The sequence below is a fragment of the Microtus pennsylvanicus genome, chromosome 9, assembly GCF_037038515.1.
Source record: "Microtus pennsylvanicus isolate mMicPen1 chromosome 9, mMicPen1.hap1, whole genome shotgun sequence".
Lineage (NCBI taxonomy): Eukaryota > Metazoa > Chordata > Mammalia > Rodentia > Cricetidae > Microtus > Microtus pennsylvanicus.
In genome coordinates this window covers 76,998,419-77,017,168 of record NC_134587.1, presented here as the reverse complement: position 1 = coordinate 77,017,168, position 18,750 = coordinate 76,998,419, and the positions used below count along the sequence as shown (strand labels likewise).

Genomic DNA, 18,750 nt, shown 5'->3' with positions numbered 1-18,750 from the left:
CTTGGAATTGACTGCAGAGCCCGTGGCTGTTTACTGCCCGCTCTTCTTCCTTCTCTCCATCTTTACTCTCCTCCGATGCCCCATGACCTACCCTGGGCCTAGTCATTGGGGAGCCCTCACTCACGTACATAGTCCAGTCTCTCTGTTGGAAACAATCATATGAATGGCTCATAGGTCAGCTCCCTTTTCATTAAAGGAATCCTCACTTCTCACAGGTGGAAGCTATTTTTTTTCCCTAAAGTACTCAGAAATAGCAGAGATGGTAGGCTCTGGGGGACAGCCTCACTTCCGCCGCACAGTATGCCCAAAGTGTTTAGCCCTCTCAGGCATCAAGTGGTTCCTCAGGCCTCTGTGAACAAAGATCATGGCAACCACAGTCTGCATTTATCGAGAGTTCACCATGTCACAGAAACTGTATTCGGGACTGGATGCTTATTCATTTACTTAGTCCTCACAGCCTCTATGGAGATGGTGACATAGGGACAAATGCTTAGGGACTGAGAGAATTTTCTTTCCTGTTTTCGGGTGAAGCTGAGGCTTTCCAATGCAAAGAGCTTCCTAGAGGTATCAGCCCACAGCCTTGAACTTCATGTAAACAAAACAGAAGCAAGGGCTCTTTGCTGCTGATTTAGCTGAAAGCGAAAAAGCTGTATGGCAATTCTAATCTCTGACTGCAGCAAGAGAGACACTTGTTCAGTGTCAACTTGGATAGGAAACCGTGTGGACTCCTTGAGACAAGTCAGGGCCTTTACAGAAATGAGCTGGGTCTGAGGAGGGGAGAGCCCCAGGCGGGGAAGAGGCAGAAATCAATTCATAGCATGGATAGCATGCAGCCTGGCTCCAAGCATGAAATCCACAGAGCTCACGCCTCAGCACCCTCAGAGGTGAGAGAGCATGTGTTTGTGCAGGGCTATGAACAAAGCCACCGACACGCCACCAGATTCTTCAAAGGCAAATATTTGTCCACGGTCAAAGGATGGGATTCTTCTCTGACAAAGAACAATGGACACCATTCTAACTCTCCATTCTTCCTCTCTGGTTTCCGGTGCGCTATGATCTCAATGGAGATTCCCCCATGAGTAAGCGTGTCTCGCATCACAAAGGGCCCTGTAAATCAGGAGGTTTATGGACGGTAAAAGATGGGTGATTTGAGTCCCCCGACCCCACAGCTTCCTGCCTACAGAACACCTGAGGCTGCAGGTGCAACAATTTTTCCAGTCCTGGAAACTGTTTTGTCTGGGATTTTATGCTGCTGTTGCTGCTGATGCTGGGTTTTTTTGTTTGTTTGTTTGTTTTATTTTTGTTTTTGTTTTTTGCTTTTGTGTTTTTGTTTGCTTCTGTTTTTGTTTTGAGGGTTGCTTGTTTTTTCCTTTGTTTTCATTTTCTTTTGTTTTTTTGACTAGGCAAGAGAATTTGGACAACTCTGGTAATCAACAAGATACAATCAACCCTCGTTTTTTTTTGGCTAAGTGTGAATTCTGTAGTATGTTCGAGAGACAAGGCTCAGCTGTATCCACAGAGTTCAAGAAGGGGCCGGGGAGGCGAATGGACTGTGGCTAGCAGTGCTAAACTGGATACGCTGAAGCAGAGCCACAGCCCTCTGCCACGGTCCTGAAATGACCAACTAGCAAACCAGTACACTGGTTTCCTTCCACCAAGAGGAAAGGATGAAACATCGTACCTTGGGAGAAGCAGAGGGCGGCTTGCTTATATCTGTAAAAATGCAGGGGCTTAAGATAAGAAATAAATTGAAAAGAACACCTGCTTCGCCCAAGAGAGGGAGAGAACCAGGGCTGTGCCACTCCGGAGCCATCTGGGGACCAGCCGTGTCAGGGACAGGGACAGATGAATTGCTACGGAGGGCTTTAAAGGTCTTTTTTTGTTCCTGTACCCCCAGGCACCAAACAGCCCAGCTCTGAGCAGACAGGGGAGCCAGTTTTGACGGCAAAGTCTATTGGAAAATTCACTTTTCTTTTTTAGTACTTCGCGTGCAATTCATGAGCAATATTTGAATCAAAGTCACCTCAGCTTTGCCAGTCCCAGTGAATATATATATATATATATATTTAAATATATATATATTTAGTAAATGTTCACAGAAAATGTGAGCCACTCTTCCCCTCCACACGGTCTGCCTTGATTTTGGGCTCTCGGGGTGAGGAGGAGGATTTTTAAAGAACATATGGTGAAACCCATGCTGGAAGAAGCCGACTCTGAAATTGCTGGCTTCCAGCGAACTGCGCCAGCAAGGATCTTTGAAACGTAGGAGTTTAATTCTGTCTTGTTTGGCCAGGGCCTGAGTTGCTCTAGGTTAGACCCATTCCTTCTTCATTATGCACAGAAAAAAAGCAAACCATGTGGGTAACCTCTTAAAATGTATTCCCCCACTTGCTATGAGAACCCAACACCCAGTGCTGGTTCTATAGACATCATACCGAGCATGGGTCCAGAGGATGCGATGGTGTGGCACTCCAGAGGCCAGGCAGGGGTCAGACTCACCACCCTGCCCCCAGCAGCGAGGCAGGGGCAGTGTTTTGAGTTAGTGGGACATGGTTCCATGACCAATTACTTTCCATTGATTTCTTCCACGGGCCAAGCATTATGCCTACTGCCACAGTCCTATTGTAATCGGTGATCTTCTTATTTATAAACATTTGGGATTTGTAATTACATCTACGTCTAAATACCGCATCACACAATAACTGGTGAATTAAGCTGTGAAAAGCATAATTACGCCCAAAGCAACAGTGTCCCAGCATGCCACACAAAGCCAGCTAGAAACGTCACCTCCTTTGAAATCTCAATGCTGAGCTCTCCTCATTCCCAAGCCTCTTTCCCGCCCCACCATACTAAGTGTCCTGAGCACAAAGGGTGTCTGATAAACTCGAAAGCTTTTTTTAAAAGAAGCTCATTGTTAGACCTCTGAAAGGGAGAAAACTTCCTAGCTTAAAAATCTAGAAAACAGCTCGGAAGAGATCACAGGTCTGTCATTATGTGCTGTCTGCACAGCACAGACAGAAGGGGCCAGAATATGCAATGTGTCGTAGACATATATGCAATGTGTATCCGTGTGTGCCTGTTTTCACACTGCCATGATGGCAAGCATTGCCAAAACACATAGTTTAACAGGGTATGCGTGTTGGTATGTGTACTTGAGCTCAGGTGCCCCAAGAACCAGAGATGTCAGACCCACCCAGAGTTGGAGTTATACATGGTTGTAAGCCATTTAATGTGGGTACTAGGAGTTGAACTCCGGGCTTCTGGGAGAGTGGTACATATTTTTTTCTCCAGCCCCTAAAATGTACATTGTGACCAAATGCAAGGTACAAAACGAGCATGCATAACCTCTGTCAGGTTATCCTGAAAGAATATCTACAGATAAGAAAAGAAGAGAGGCTGATGATGGGGTGGGGCTTCTACTACTGACTTTACTTTCTATAAGCAGCTATTACTTTCTTATTCTTTGAACCATTGTATGATTTCTTCCGTTCTCTCTCCGTTATGATGTTATGGTTTTTTTTTAAGTTCTCTAAGAAGTGAATTGTGGAGGGGGTGGGGGGGGATGTAAAGTTAAAACAAAAAAAAATTAGATAATTAAAAATGCAAAAAGAAAAACTTAATGACAGCAAAACTACATGGAGTTCATCCAAACTGATAAAACACTGTGTGTGATCTTTCCTTTAAAGCTGAAAGGCAGTAAGATGATGCCGAAAGATATTCTCTGAAAACTCAGAAAGGTAGCACCATAATTAGGCAACAAGAATACGAGGGAACATCCTCACTAATCAGAACTAAGTCATCTTGAGGAGCTGCTTTCCATTAAATCTCAGTGCATCGTGAAGGTGATCGACAGTCGAGAGGAAGCCCGGCGAAGGGCTCTGGCAGGTAGCAGGAAAGCAGTGTAAACGTGTTCTGAGACCATGAAATTCCCTGCCAACCGCTCAGTGATCCTCCTTTGGAAAAGGCCATCCCAATGCAAAACTCTCGTAGCATAACCTTCCAAAAGCATGGCCGATTTTTGCTGGTTCCGTTGGACCTTGACTCCCTCGCACTGCAAATAGACCCCAGCTGCTCTAGCACACACCACTGGCAGTTCCTGGTCCTGCTCCAGCTTCTGCAGCTGCAAAGACCAGGTGCCCTCCTGCAGGAATGCTGCAGCTCCAAGTGTGCCCAGGGCTGTCTGCAAAGGGCATCTGGTAGCTGCTGCCCCCTCTGTGGGGACAGTGTTGACCCTGTGTGTAAATACAGGGACAACCACAACCACAGATTCAGTGTTCACACCCTTCTGTTAGGTTCTTTTATCTGTAAAGCCAATGAATGATAATAAAAGTTCATGACCCAAATAGAAAAAAAAATAACAAAAAATTAAAACAAAAACCAGTTTCAGAAAGAAATACACCAAACAAGGTGTGGTACCTCATGGCTATAATCCTCAGAAGGCTGAGGCAGGGGGGTTGCTACAAATTTGAGACCATCCTTGGCAAAAGAAAAAAAAATCTCAACAAACTAATGAAATCAGAAAAGGAATAAAAAGAGGGAAGAGGTCTACACAGAATTATAACAACAAAACGCAGGAGTCCAAGTGGCTGAGCCAAGGCAACATGACTAAATAAACAGCTAAAATCGCCTTGCTCGCTCTTATGTAAGAGCTCACAATTATTGTGCAAGCAGAAATCCCCGGAAATGTAATGGACATTAGTTTTGTTTCTTGTTTGAATCAATACTTGAATCATTTATACATGATAGTATAATATGTATGAGCTAAGTACATATTTTAAGAACCTAAGCTTAAAGGAAGGCCTGGGAGAAACTAGTGGAGGGATGGTGGTACATTTCAGTTATGAGTGGTATCTTTTCCCTTCGCCCTCCAGATTTATATGTTACAGTATGGGGCAAGTCAGCTTGTAAAAGACCGCACTATGAAAAAAGAAGGATTTTACCCACGGGCTTATCCAATTTTCAAAGACACATCTGAAAGTCCAGGATCTTCTGGAGAAATGGCAGTCCAGCAGTAGTTGAAATCCCTGATGTTCTGGTCATGTGTGAGACAGCTCTCTGAGCAACATACACGCATTATCTCACCCCCTTGGGACCAGTCCACAGGACAAAAACTACCATGACTCCCAAAGTCACAACTCTGACAGGTGCAGAAATAGAAGAGAGTCCAGCCTTCCACCTCCAACCACTGTGTTAGCATGCTTTAATTTTATTCTCTTAAAAAACTTTCCCTTTTAAATTAATAAAATTTTATTATTATGGCATGCATGTTACGCATGTTTGTGCACGCACATATGTATAGTAGACGTATATAGTATGTATTGTTGTGTATAGTGCATGTATAGCATATATAAGGTGCAAAAGCACAAATAGAAAGATCAGAGGATGACCTTGTGGGGTTTACTCTCTCCTTTCGCCTTCGATTGGGTTCCAGGGATTGAACTCAGGTCATCTGGCTTGCATAGCAAGCGCCTCCACCACTAAGCCATCTTACCAGCTCAGAATGCTTCAATTTTAAAAAATCAACATACATTCTTTGTTCCGAGTCAAAGCAGAAAAAAAATACAAAGAATATTTTTAAACATCTTGCGCTTCCACGCACTTCAGTCAAAGAGCAATACAGTTCATTTGGATGAACTTAGAGGTAAGGACAAACTCAAACAATGACAGAGAGATCAATGCAAGAAAGCCTGTCTTCCTGAAATCAGTTATATCCATGTGAACAGTAGGCATCAAAAAGGGCTTTGGGAAGCAAGGTTAATTAAAGTAGTGTTTTCATAAGCAACACATAAAGTGAGCGAAGATGTGTTAGATCCAAATTTACCTTTCTTAGGGACTGCTATGGTAAGATTTACAGCGAGGAAAATCAATGTTCTCACATACTGTCCTATGGATTACCAAGGCATGCAGCTATCCACTGTGAGAAAAATCAAAGGCTCTTTCTTCCCTGTACTCTGACCTGGAGAGAGTGGCCAGTGTCACACTTAGATAGCGTCCCATAAAGGTCATCTGAGGCTACCTATCTTCCTAGGGTCCCAGCTGCAAATTCTTCCAGGACACAGCAGAGCTCTCTCTGCCCATGGCAAAGGCTATGCTGGACAAGTGCTTTAAAGCTCTCATTCAAGGGCCAGCATGGGTCGCTCCCAAAGCTGACGGGTCCAGAAATGTCATTTAAATAAAGTTCCCTTCTCATCATAACTCAACACCAAACACGTAGGGCACACACTCCATGCCATACCCACTTACCTTATCAGTGCCCTTCATATACTGAGACCCACTATCTTCCTCCCGTGGTCACCTGGAAACTCTCTTTAACACTCAGCTGCAGAGCAGTCTTGCAGGCACCACAATGGCATGCTTTTCCTGTGGCTCACACCCCTGACCATGACCTCTGCTGACCCGCACTACCTGCTGGCCCAGCTATTAGCAATATGAAAGACATTCACTGCAAGCCGCCTGCTAAGGAGCTAAACCTCTCTGAGGGGTAAACAGAAGGCTGGTGCAAAGCCAAAATGCTCTTACCAGGAATTCACCCCCTACTCAAACTCATCTCCAGTGGAAAAGGAGGGCAACAATGGTCCCTATCTCATAAGGTTTCCAGGGATCTGAGTGAGCTCAGCTAGTTGAAGTCTCTGAGCAGGCTGTAAAGTCAGCACACACTCAGTCTCCCCTTTATACAGTCACAATGACACACACAATAGATCACCTGCATGGCACGGAAGCTGAGACCATTAAAAGAACAACAACCCAGCTGAGAACTCAAAGTATCCTTCTGTTACTCCCCGTTACCTTTAAAAAACTTTTGGAGTGTGTGTGTGTGTGTGTGTGTGTGTGTGTGTGTGTGTGTGTGTGTGTGTATTTATGTGTACGTGGAGGCCAGAGGTCAATTCAGCAAGACGAGCAGGCAATCAAATCCCAGGGACCCTCTTGTCTCTACCTCTGCAAGCTGGGATTGCAGCTGCACGCCAAGACAAGCAGCTTTTTACATGGGTCCCAGCGACCCTAAGCCAGGTCCACATGCTACCCACTGAGCCACCTCATCAGCACGTGGTTCCAACACCATGTCAACGGCACATGACTCACCTTGGGAGCAGGGAGGATCTGAGATGTTTAACTCTTTGATTCCCTCAACATTTAATAGGTTAATAACAGGAAGACAGCTCACCAAAGCCTCCCTCAACAAAGAAACCTGTAAGCAGCAGTCAGGGATGCGACCACACCCACTTTAATGTGTGCTGTCTTCAGAGTCAGCATTCATGGTCTTAGGCCCTCGGAAATGACCGATGGCCTTGACCCTTCCAAACCAGGAGCTAAAAGATGACCAAGAAAAATGCTTTAGAAAGACTCGGTGATGACGCTGGTTTCAGTATCCTCTCAGGCTCTGCCTCAGAGTTACCACAACAAATGATTTAAAATCCAAGTCAATTAAAATGAGAGATGTGGGCATTCCTCTCTGTCCACTCTTCTCCCTCAGGGAAATTCAAATTGGGAGTTGGCTTCATTCTAAATGGATGGATTTTTTTTTTCCTAGAAAAACCAAAAGCTAAGCCATCTCACAAGCACACAATGATTTCTTCTCTGTATGGTCAGATTCTATCGCCAAAGGCTCAACCATCATGTTAAGATCCCACCCCAGCTCTCTATGGCCACAGTCATGCATCGTATTTTATTCTCCTAAAACTCCCGGTTCAACTCAAATGTCTGTATACAGCAGGCATTCAAAAGTGATCGATGGCCAAATCAAGCTAATGACTTGTCTTGTATGTAATATCCTAATATTGAGATATTCCTAGCCCTTACCTGCTTATCTACCTATGACCTAAGGACCAAGCACTCCGGGTATCTATCGCTTAAAAATTACCAAAACCACACACATACACAGTAAAGACTACCTACCACAGACAGACCTAAGGGACTAGACAGCTTCACCAATCCTAAACAGAGGATCCCAACATGGTCATGTGAGAGATGTCCAGTCAATGGGGAACCGCGGGAAACACCCAAACCCTTACTCTAAGCCATGCCCTGCAAAGAGGTATCACCTGGAGCCAGGCGGAAGAATTCCCAGACGTTTTATCCCAGGAAGGATGCCAAGTCCTGCCTCAGTGCTCCTTGCCTACGCAAGCACTTGGCTCAGAGGTCATGCTTCCAAAGCTCTGTGAAGGTAGGAAATACCAGGGAATTATTCAGATTTAAAATGGTTGATCTTACATTTGATAAATTTAACCTTGAGAGGAAGAAAAAAGGTAAGGAGGAGGAGGGAGAAGAGAGGAAGAAAAGGGAAGTGGGGAGGAAGAGAGAAGAGGAGGGGAGGAAAAAGGAGGGGGAAAGGAGGAAGAGGAGAAGGAAGAAAGGGAAGAGAGGAGATGGGGAAAAGAGGGTAGGAGGAAGAGGAGATGGGGGAGGAGGGAGAGGAGGAGGAAGGAGAGGAGGAGGAAGAGAGGAGGAGGGAGAGGAGGAAGGAGAGGAGGAGGAGGAAAGGGAGGAAGAGGGAGTGGAGGAGGAGAGACAGGAGGAGGAAAAGGAGAGAGAGGAGGAGGGAGAGGAGAAGGACAGAAGGGAGAAGGCACACAAAGCAAATAACAGCAAAGGCAGCCACACCAAGCATGTGACTCACGAAACCACCCCACCCCAAAACATGCTCTGCTACCAAGTGCCTCTGTACAAACTGTATGAGAAAAAGAGACAGCTGGAATAGCTTGGGTGCCCAAGGCTAAGGTTTGGAGCAGCAGGAACTTTTCAGAAGCAAGCAAGGAGAGTCTCCAGACTCTTAGCATCCAACAAAGCTGCCTGGCTGCTCTGACCACCCTGAACACTGCACCCCACTGCAGTATTTGTATTCTCTACCTTTTGTGGAAAAATAACAAAACCCAGTATTTCTAGCTAGGATATTACACTGAAGAAAAAAATTAAAAATTAAAAAATAAGTAAGACATGTTTTTGAGCACTTACTGCCCAAAACAAAAATAACTCCAAAATTTTCCTTCTCATTCTCTACAAATAAGTCAGCCCTGTTGGCAAGGGTATCTGGGAATTGTTATGGATGTGGCTGCCAAGAATGCAGTATGCAGGGGGTTGTCTATACCGCAGCCAGTCACTCCTCCAGGGGCTTCCCTGGTCTCCAGTCAGGAGGCTGAATTCGGGGCAGCATCACCTGGGAGAGGGTAAAGCAGCTGAAGAAAACTGCCTTCCTGTAGCCATTCCACCCCACCAGTCAAGGCTTCGTATTCCTCAGCATCCATCCCTTCCTCCTGATAGAAGTCAAGGTTAAGGGGAAGGTATGAATCGATCAGAGGAGGAAAACCTGTGAGACCATCTGCTTTATTTAGGGTAACCAGTGATTAAAGGAGAATAAATGTGGCTTTCGGCGGCTGGCTCCCACATCCTACTCAACTGGGTATCCTAATCATCTACTCCTTATCCATGCACCCATTTCTGGAAGTGTAGAGTTTATACACAAAGATTAAAAACACACAAACACACTAGAAAAATCAAGCGGAAAACCTCAACGTATACACTTGCAGATAAAGAACACCAGGAACAACCCAACCCCCACTTGCTGGAATCATTGAGGTAACATCATGTCTTGAGCTCTCAGAAACCAGGTCCGTGGAGACCCTCCCGTCTGCTCCGTCATTCCAGTACCGCCCAGATGACTGCCAATACACAAAACATCAGAAGGCAAAAAAGAGAAAAGTCTCTGGGACACAGTACCATTCTTCAGAAGGGGATGGGGTCTCTAGGTCTATGAGTTGGTTGCATGCATTCTGCGGGTATCTGAGGTCCCTATCAATCATTCTGAGAACAAGAAGGCCAGTTTCATTAATGCCAGAACAGACTAGAGAATACATGTCCTCTGAGGGAAAGGCCATCAACTCCCAGAGAAAGACAAACTGACACCCGCAAGACTCAGCAACTGGTTTTACATCAGGAAGACAGAGTCTGAGAGACCTGAGACCTGGCTGAGGGTGCCTGCCCAAAACAGACCATCCTGGTGTCCTGCCGCAGAGACCAGGTATGAGGGCATGGGAGCCACAAGTGACAGGAGAGAACAAAGACTGGACCAGCACTTGCTCTGGTTTTTCATCTCAAACAAAAGCTAAGGATGGCTGCTGGGTCTCTGGGAAAGGCGCAGCAGTGGAGGGAAGAGAGCTGAGGAGCAAGATGGGGAAAACCTCCAACAACATCCACTCCAGAATTGGCCCTCCCCATAATGGGCAAACACTGGCACTTCTTCCCAACCGCAGGGAGAGCACTATTATTCTAGATCTTCCCTTAGGCCCCCCAAACATCCCTGAATGTACCCCATCAGTGTATTCGATATGAGATGAAGTGACTTAAGGAAGCGCTAAACCAGGCCAGGTTCAAGGGAGCAAGGAGAACAGGAGGCAGTGTGCTACAAACTAGAAAGAAAACTGTGTTACAAACAAAGAGTCTCTCTCTGGGAAGTTCTCAAGTAGCCTTGAGAGTTCACCCTAGAACTGAAACACCTAAATCTTACAATAATTTGAGCCCTACTAAAACCTCTCCAGTCTTTCTTTTTATTTGGAGCAAAGTCCTACTGAGTTCAAAGAGGCCTGTTTAGGAAAATAAAGACCCAGGGGCATCAATTATTAATAAAGTTCAACTAAAAAGATATTGAAGAACCTTCGTGAAGTTACAAAACAATAATTAATTCAATCCAAGCAACTAGGTCATGCTCAGATTCCAGTCATTGTAAGAGTTAGATATAATAAGGCAAGAACTTTGCTTCGCTCCAGTAGTCACAATGAAGGGCCCATTCAGGGACGAGCGCTGCAGTCCAAACCCAGCAGGAGAGCTGGGACAGCTGAGTGGGGGGGGGGGGACAGGGCAGGGCAGACTCGCCATCCGGTACAACCTGGGAACTTGACAGCACAACAAAGAGATTCTTCTTCTAAAGCCCCAGTCATTGAGGGACACCTGAGAGGCTTCCGGAGACCACAAAGCCTGGGGCAGGTCTCCACATAGAGGAAGCAAGTGAACAATCTAATCAAAGGCGTATTATGGTGTACACAGCCACTCCTGGGACAGGAGAACTACGCTAAGCGGCAGACAACAGGCGTGCACCATCCTCAGGCATGTACCATCAGACAGGCAGATACACTCAGACCCACACACAGTCAGACAAGCAGATACTGTTAGACTGGCACACACAGATGAGTACATACAACAATCAGATAGGCACAAGCGGTCAGACAGGTACATGGAGCCAGACAAACAGACACTGTCAGATGGGCACACACTATCAGACAGACAACATCCTATGGGCACTTTAGGATAGGCACACACTGTCATATGGGCACACACTGTCATACGGGTACACACAGTCACATGGGCACACACTGTCATACGGACACACACTGTCATACGGGTACACACAGTCACATGGGCACACAGTCACATGGGCACACAGTCAGACAGGTTTACACTAGGTATAGAAAATGAAGCAAAGGACACTTGTGAGATATGGACAGGCTCTGTGTGAATGAATGTAGCCAAAATTAAAGAAAACCACACAATTAAGCTTCCTGGATTGCTTTCTCCTTATTGTTAAAAATTACACTTCAAGTCAGGCAGTGGTGGCGCCCACCTTTAATCCCAGCACTCGGGAGGCAGAGGCAGGCGGATCTCTGTAAATTCGAAGCCAGCCTGATCAACAAGAGCTAGTTCCAGGACAGGCCTCAAAGTTACAGAGCAACCCTGTCTCAAACAAAAAAAAAATTTACACTTCATAACTTGGAGGGTGAATAATTGAATAGAAGTGAAAACTTATATTCAAAATCAGTTAGACAAAGACATACTCTTCCAACTTAAAAGCACACCGCGGGCGTTCGATGCTATCAATCCACTGCAATCTGCTGCAGGCCAGAGTTCTAGCCACTCAGTCCATCAGGTTGGCCAAGCAAAGAGAATGAAACATGAACAAACACCCCATAGAAAGAGCAGTGCGCTCTGGGAACGAGAATATGGAACCAACTATGGGGCAGAAACGGAAGAGAGTGGTGGGACAGGCAGGAGTCGGCACCCCGAGAAAGCATTAGATTCTCACAGTGATATTCTGGAAAACTATTGCATTTAGGTGTGCGCACATGATTCAGTACATACGTGGAGGCCAGTTTCAGGTCCCTGAGATTGCTAGATAAGTGCCTTTACCTGCTAAACCACTGTGACATTTAAGCATCTTACAGACCTGTCTTCCGTTTCTGGAAGAACCCTGGAGGGCAGTTAAGGGCACTGGAGTACAGGGGTTCAATTCCCAGCACCACATGGCAGCTAACAACTGTCTGTAACTCCTCTCCTTTATGCAGACATACATGCAGACTAAACATCCACAGATAAAATACATAAACCTTTACTTAAACAAACACGTCTACGTCGACTCAACTGTCTTCAATGAAACACACTTGTCATCCCTTTGACAGTGTGATTGATCTTCTCTGTGAGAAATTTTAAACTCATGGTTGCTGGCTAAGGATCTCCAAAATTAAAGCCAGAGGAATCCAGTCCTGCATCATCCAGCCAGCTAAGTAGCTCTCATCAGAAAATGCAACTGGGCAGGGCCAGGAAAGTTTTCCGTATAAGAGCATTTAAGAGCATTTTAAAAGGTACTAATGCTTTCTGTTGGGACTGCTTCTGTTGAATGGTCCCAAGCAACACGGGAATTGGCACTTGATGTCCCAGAGTAGACAAAAGCAAAAAACCTTTAAAAAAAATCAGTTTTTAAACCATTGTATGTAAAATCGTGAATTTACAAGAAAACTTGATACTTTAAGTGTAAAATGAAGTCACCAATTTCCTGTCCCCCAAAAGGAAATGAAAGACATAAAAGACTTCATAGAAAGACAGAAAGCTACACGCAGATTCAAAGCTTCTCCTAAGCTAAAATATGTTCCCATGGCCTATGGGCGTGTCCTTTAATAACTGAACATCAAATGTTGTCATTTCTCCCATGTGACATTCTAGATTTCATTATTTTTGGTTCTTACCAGATCTTTAAAAATTATGGCAACTACTAATTAATGTTGGGAATCACAGAAAAAAATATGACAGGACAAAACTCCTGTTCTTTTGTTATTGTTGTTGCTGCTACTGCCATAATGTAAAGAAAAACAATATTGTCCGTTTTCCCAATATTCTGGTCTCTCTGCTACTTTTGGGGGGAAAAAATACAAGCGTAAACAAATTTAAAAAAAATAACATTTCTGTCAGAAATATTCCATACGTGTTATAAAAAATAACTAATGCCATGTTTCTCAATATAGATGTGTGTTCTTACAATTTTTCTCTTTTCCTTTCTCAACTTGAAAAATCCTTATAACCCGGATTGCCAAGGAGGTGTGCCTCATTTGAAAGGCAAATGGAGACGCAAGCCCCGCCCCCTGCTTATTGTTTTCCCAACTCACTGCCAGCTCCTTTATGCAATAATGAAGGTGAAAATTTAAGAGCAGAAGTGAGGGTAAAAAAAATCCTGCTAGCCTCACTGTTTCACTGACAGAATTCCTCAGCCCAGATTGGTCCGTGTTCAACTGTGTCCTTCCCTTTGTCGTGCATGACGTCAGTTTAATTCACACCCGGCCTCTGCGTGGAGCAGGAACTAGTCCCAGAGCGCTCCTTCAGTGGAGTAGGCTGTGAGTAGTGTGCCCAACCACTCTGTGCAACGCAGCAACATGGAAAAGAAAAGTGTTTGGCTTCCATGAATAAAAGACAATGGCAAATATACGATACAACCGAGGCATCCACCGAGTCGGGGCCTGTGACAAGATGCCAGATAATCATACAGAATGGCTGGCTCCCATGCCTGGTAACCCGATATGGTGGCTTTTTTTCAAGCTGAAGAATTAAACCGAGATCTAGGGCAACAGAAAGGCTTTCCCTTCGGAAATATTGGTGTCCCGTGCCTCCCTGATACTATTGCCAGCCGCGTTCTTGTTGGCACTCTCGCCAAGACAAAGATCAGAGTGGCATTCAGTCACCCCTCGGCCTACCCCGAGGGGTGGGGACCAAGGTGAGAAAGGCTGCGTGGTTCTCTTGTCACAGGATCTGTGCTAAGGATGCTTGGGACACTATCGACCAAATCGGCTGTCACGGAACTACAAACGATGAGGAAACAGTTCCTAGCTAAAGACTTGAGCCACATTAATCAGGAAAAGAAAAGAAAGATCCCAGGCAAAGCAGAAAAAGACCAGGAGTTTCCAGGACAGTCGCCCAGGAAACTGCCCTGGATAACACGACCATGATGGGCATGTGTCATTCATGACAGATTTGCCCAAACCCACAGGAACAAATACCCAGACGAGGATTTGTTCCAGCGGGTGAGGGATGGAGGACTGGACTGCTCCTGCGCAGAAGATGGTGAATGAGGACCAGGAGGCTGTGCATATGTGAGGGAGGGGCAGGTGGACACAATCCATACCCTCTGCTCAGTGCTGCTGCACCTTTAAAGCTGCACTTTCAAAAATGAGGATTGTTTTTTCTTTTAAATCTCAAACAAGCAGTCCTCAAATTTTCTCACTTGCCTATAACTGCTTACAAAAGAAAAAGACAAAAGACAGAGACAAAAAAAAAAAAAAATGACTTGAGAAACACCCCCTAGGAGACCCATGGGTTTTCTCGTTTTCCCTTTCATTACTTATGAACCACCATTGGAAAGTCCCATTCACCAGAGGAACATATCTGACAATGTCAATGAAACTCAAATATCACCAGGAAATAGTGGAGGAAATCCCCCTCAGAGTGAGCCCGCTCTGTCCTGAGCTGGTCAAGTCTGTACTCTCTAGAGGCAAGCCATCTAGATGACACAGCCATCAATCACCACGGTTACAGAACATTCTTCGGATGTCTCAAGAAACGCTTGCCCTCACTCTGACTTGCTAGGTTACATTGGGACTCTAAACAAAAGACGATGACCACCGACACAGACTCAGGCTCCTCCCTGCAACAGCATGTGTCTAATGGCTGTGAGAACCCAGGCTCAGCACAGGGCTAATGAACCCTCATCCCAGCTTCTGTGCCGGTCACCTGGGATTTCCCGCTACAAACTGTGGCTGACTTTCAAAGAATAATAAAAGAGACTTTGGAGATGTTCTAAGTTGGGCGGTATGCGTCGCCCTGTTAGAAGAAAACGACTCTTGCCGTTGCGTTTCACGTTGCTTTGGCGATTGTCATAACCACTCTGGATCCACCTGGGAGAGCCTAGGAGGCTACAGAAGCACCCCCACACACGAGAAACAAATGTCTCCAAACCCGCAATGTAATGCGAACCACCAGTGAACCCCAACACCCCCTCCACCTACCTGGGAAAGCGTGTGGATTGGGGGACCCTCTCTTAAGGCACTTAGAACAGAGGATGTGCACCGTGTAGTGCAGTCCAGGCCATTCCTGAAGTAGGACATTCAGTTCCTCCACCAGAGGGGTGATGGCTTGCCATGCGGTCCATATATTTGGTAACGATGCGTGGCTAGCAATGGACAGGGTGTCCGGCTGCAGGACCCCCTTGGCGGGTCTGTAGCTCACCACCACAGGGACTTTCCCTCGATATGCAAAGATCTGAAACTTCCCATCCGACCTGTGCACCACATGGCTGTTGATCTGGACACTGTAGCGTGCAAACAATCCAGGTGGAAAGGTAAAGGGGAAACTATATTCGATCTGCAACTGTTCGGCCACAAAAGACTGCCCAGCTAGGTTGGTCCCATTGATCCAGGCCTCTGCGTGGGGCACCTCGTTCTGAACGTAGCATGGGAACTTGTACCAAGCTGTGGAGCCGTTCAAAGGCTTGCCTTTGGGTTTATTGAGGCAGTAACAGAGTCCCATCTTCTCCAACAGCTCCAGGAGGAGCTGCAAGTCCTGCTGGGCCTGGACATGAGGCTTAAGCAGCAACCGGATGACATGGGCTGGCAGGAGCCCATGCAGCAGAAAGCCTTCCACATAATGATGAAGCTGGGTGGCCCGGAGTGGGTCCTGACCCGAGGTGGGCACTGCCATGGTGGGGAAACTCTCCCCCTCCCCCTCGCCCTCTCCACTGGTCCCTAGGAGCAGTTTATGCAGCAGCAAAGAAGCATCCCTCTGGAAAAAGACATTGAGGATGTCTATGAGGCGGGTGAGGTTGTGGAAGACATGCTCCTTGAGGGCCGGGCTATCCTCGAAATAGAGTAGCTTGCCACTCTCGTGCAGGTAGGAAAGGGCACTCTGCAGCCGGTCCTCCGTCAGACCTGCCTGCAGACCCAGGCGGGCCGAGTCCCACCAGCTTAGCCACAGTCGCTGTGCCTGAGGTGGCTGGAAGTGCAGTTCCTCGAGCACCTGCCAGGATCGAGGCAGGACTCTGTGTAAGTTGGGGAAGATCTCTCGGTGCTCAGCGACAGAGAGCAGCTTGTCGCGAAGGCGTTGCAATTGGTGGGGGTCCCTGCAGCTAACAGGCAACACGGGGGAGAGGATCTGCAGCCGGTGGTTAAGCAGGTACTGAAAATGGGCCTTGCGCCTCCGAAGGTTCTTGTCTGAAACACCGTAGTAGGCTGCATGGGGACTGGCAGAGCGCAGCTCGAAATCCCGAGCTAGGGCCTCGTCCACCACCTTGGCTAGATGGCTTAGGCCCTCTGCATCGTGCTTCTCCTGTAGAGCGATCTGGCGGTGAATGTCCAGACACTTTTCCTCAAGCTCCCGCTCCCCGCACAGGTCCGCGTGGGTGCCCACAATGCACACCACAGCGTGAGGCACCCGGGCCCCCACCCGATGCAAGAAGGTGCCCACAGCAGTAGGAAAGCAGCGAGGTTCATAGGTGGCCAAGTTGACCACCAGCACATACAGGGCTCCTGGGGAGAGGAAGAAGGGCTGTATCACCTCATAGCTTTCATCACCGGCTAAGTCATACACAATGAACCGCAGGCCCCGGGAAGCATCCGCAGTCCAGCTGGTCACCTCGATGCCCTTGCTCCCAAGGGGAGGGAAGAGTAGGTAGCTCTTCTCCTTGTCCCCTCCTCCTTGATCTCCCTCCACTTTGTCCTCGGTGAGGCAGTGGCGGAGCAGGGTCTTCCCTGCAGCCTTATGGCCCATTAGGAGCAGCTTGAGGCGGGGCTGCACAGCTGGCTGGGAATGAGCCAATTCCTTCTGGTAGGCTGCGATGTAAGGGATCCCCTTCATGCAGACTTCGTAAGGGGGTTGAATCAATGGGTTGTCCTTGATTTTCCACAAGCCTACCCGGGAGAGCTGGCCAAAGTTGTCGGGCAGAACAGCGATCTGGTTGCCCTGAAGCACTAGCTCCTCCAGGCCGGTCAGCTCCACAATGGAGTCTGGCAAGTAGCGGATGCGGTTATTATCCAGCCACAGGGTGAGAAGCCGGCCCAGCCCGGCAATAAGGGATGGCACTGAGGTGAGCTGGTTGCGACTAAGATAGAGCTCCTCCAGACCAGCCAGGGGCAGCAGCGCAGCAGGAAAGTCCTCAAAGAGGTTGGAAGAGAGGTTGAGCATCTTGAGTCTTTGCAGGCGGCTGAATTCGGGGGGCAGAGCCTGCAGCCCGTTGTTGTCTAACATGAGGCTTTCTAAACTGGCCAGCTCGCAGAAGCCGCTGGGCAGGGTGCCAAGCTCGGCCCCACTAAGCCAGAGAATCTTGAGGGCACGCAGGGCACTGATATCCTCAGGTAGGCCTCGCAGCCGGTTGCTGGATACGTCCAGCTCCTCCAGGGCAGTCAACTGCAACAGCTGCCTGGGAAAGGCGGTGAGTTGGTTGTGGTCCACGTCGAGGGTGCGCAGGTGGTTGAGGCAGGAGAAGGAATCTGGCAGATGTGCTAGCCGGTTGAAGCTGACATCCAGCTCCTCCAGGTGGGCGAGGGCACCCAGCTGGGCAGGCAGAGCTGGCAGCTGGTTGTGGCTCAAGTTGAGCTTGCGCAGCTCCCTTAGGGCGCTCACCACCTCGGCACCCAGGACTGTCAGCCGGTTGTGGCTCACGTCCAGCTCCGTAAGGTGATGGCCTAGCTCCGCCACCGCAGGGGGCAGCCGGGCAAAGCGGTTCCTGCGCAACACCAAGACGCGAAGGCTGCCCAGAGCTGACCCCAGACCTTCAGGCACATCCTCCAGGCCGTTGTTCCCCAGGTTCAGCACCTCAATGTCCCCGATGTTGGCCGGCAGCACCAGCTGGGGGGCGTCTGGGGAGTCGAGTGCGTCGCCTCCGGCCCCCGGGCAGCTGAGCGTGAGCTGGCGCAGGTTGCTCCTCAGCTTCCTGGCGCGCAGGGCGGCGTCCCGCCACAGTCTCACCGTCTTCAGGTTGCCACTGTCCTTGCCAGCCATGGCGGGGCCCCGCGCCGACAACCCTCACGCCGGCACCGGAGCCCGCAGCTGCATGCCGCGCTGCACCCCAGCCGGCCCCCGGGCCCTCGCGCTCCCGCTGCTCCCGAGCCACCACCCCTGCGCGGCCGGCGGCCGTGGGTCCTAGCGCAGCCAGCAATCGGGTGCCCGCAGCTGGGGGGCGGCGGCGACGCGGGCAGCTCTGGGGGGCTCCGGGCAAGCGGCTCGGAGCTGGGCTGCGGCCGCGTAGCGCGGCTCGCATTCTCCGTGCTCCCGGGCCATGGGCGCGCCGGGCAGCAGGGCCGCCGCCCGCCGCGCCGCGGAGGATGCCTGCTCCTCTTCCAGCTCCGGCCGCTTCGCTGTGTCTGGGTAGCCGACTCCAGCCCCGCTACCCTCGCAGCGGCGGTCCGGAGGCCGGCGGCGTCGCCTCCGCTAGCAGCAGGAGGAGGGCAGCGC

At 48.5% G+C, this 18,750-nt stretch overlaps 1 protein-coding gene across 2 annotated transcripts in view; it reads right to left on the bottom strand.

Moving 5' to 3' along the window:
- Mfhas1 (multifunctional ROCO family signaling regulator 1) overlaps positions 1-18,312 on the bottom strand; it is an 81,426-nt gene extending 63,114 nt beyond the window's left edge. For both annotated transcript variants that reach the window (XR_012911858.1, XM_075986527.1), the window contains exon 1: positions 15,312-18,312. Coding sequence is in view for 1 of the 2 variants with exons in the window: in XM_075986527.1 (XP_075842642.1) it covers positions 15,312-18,297 (2,986 nt within the window). In the remaining variant the exon portion in view is untranslated. The remainder of the gene's footprint in view (positions 1-15,311) is intronic.
- Between the last annotated feature and the right edge of the window lie 438 nt (positions 18,313-18,750).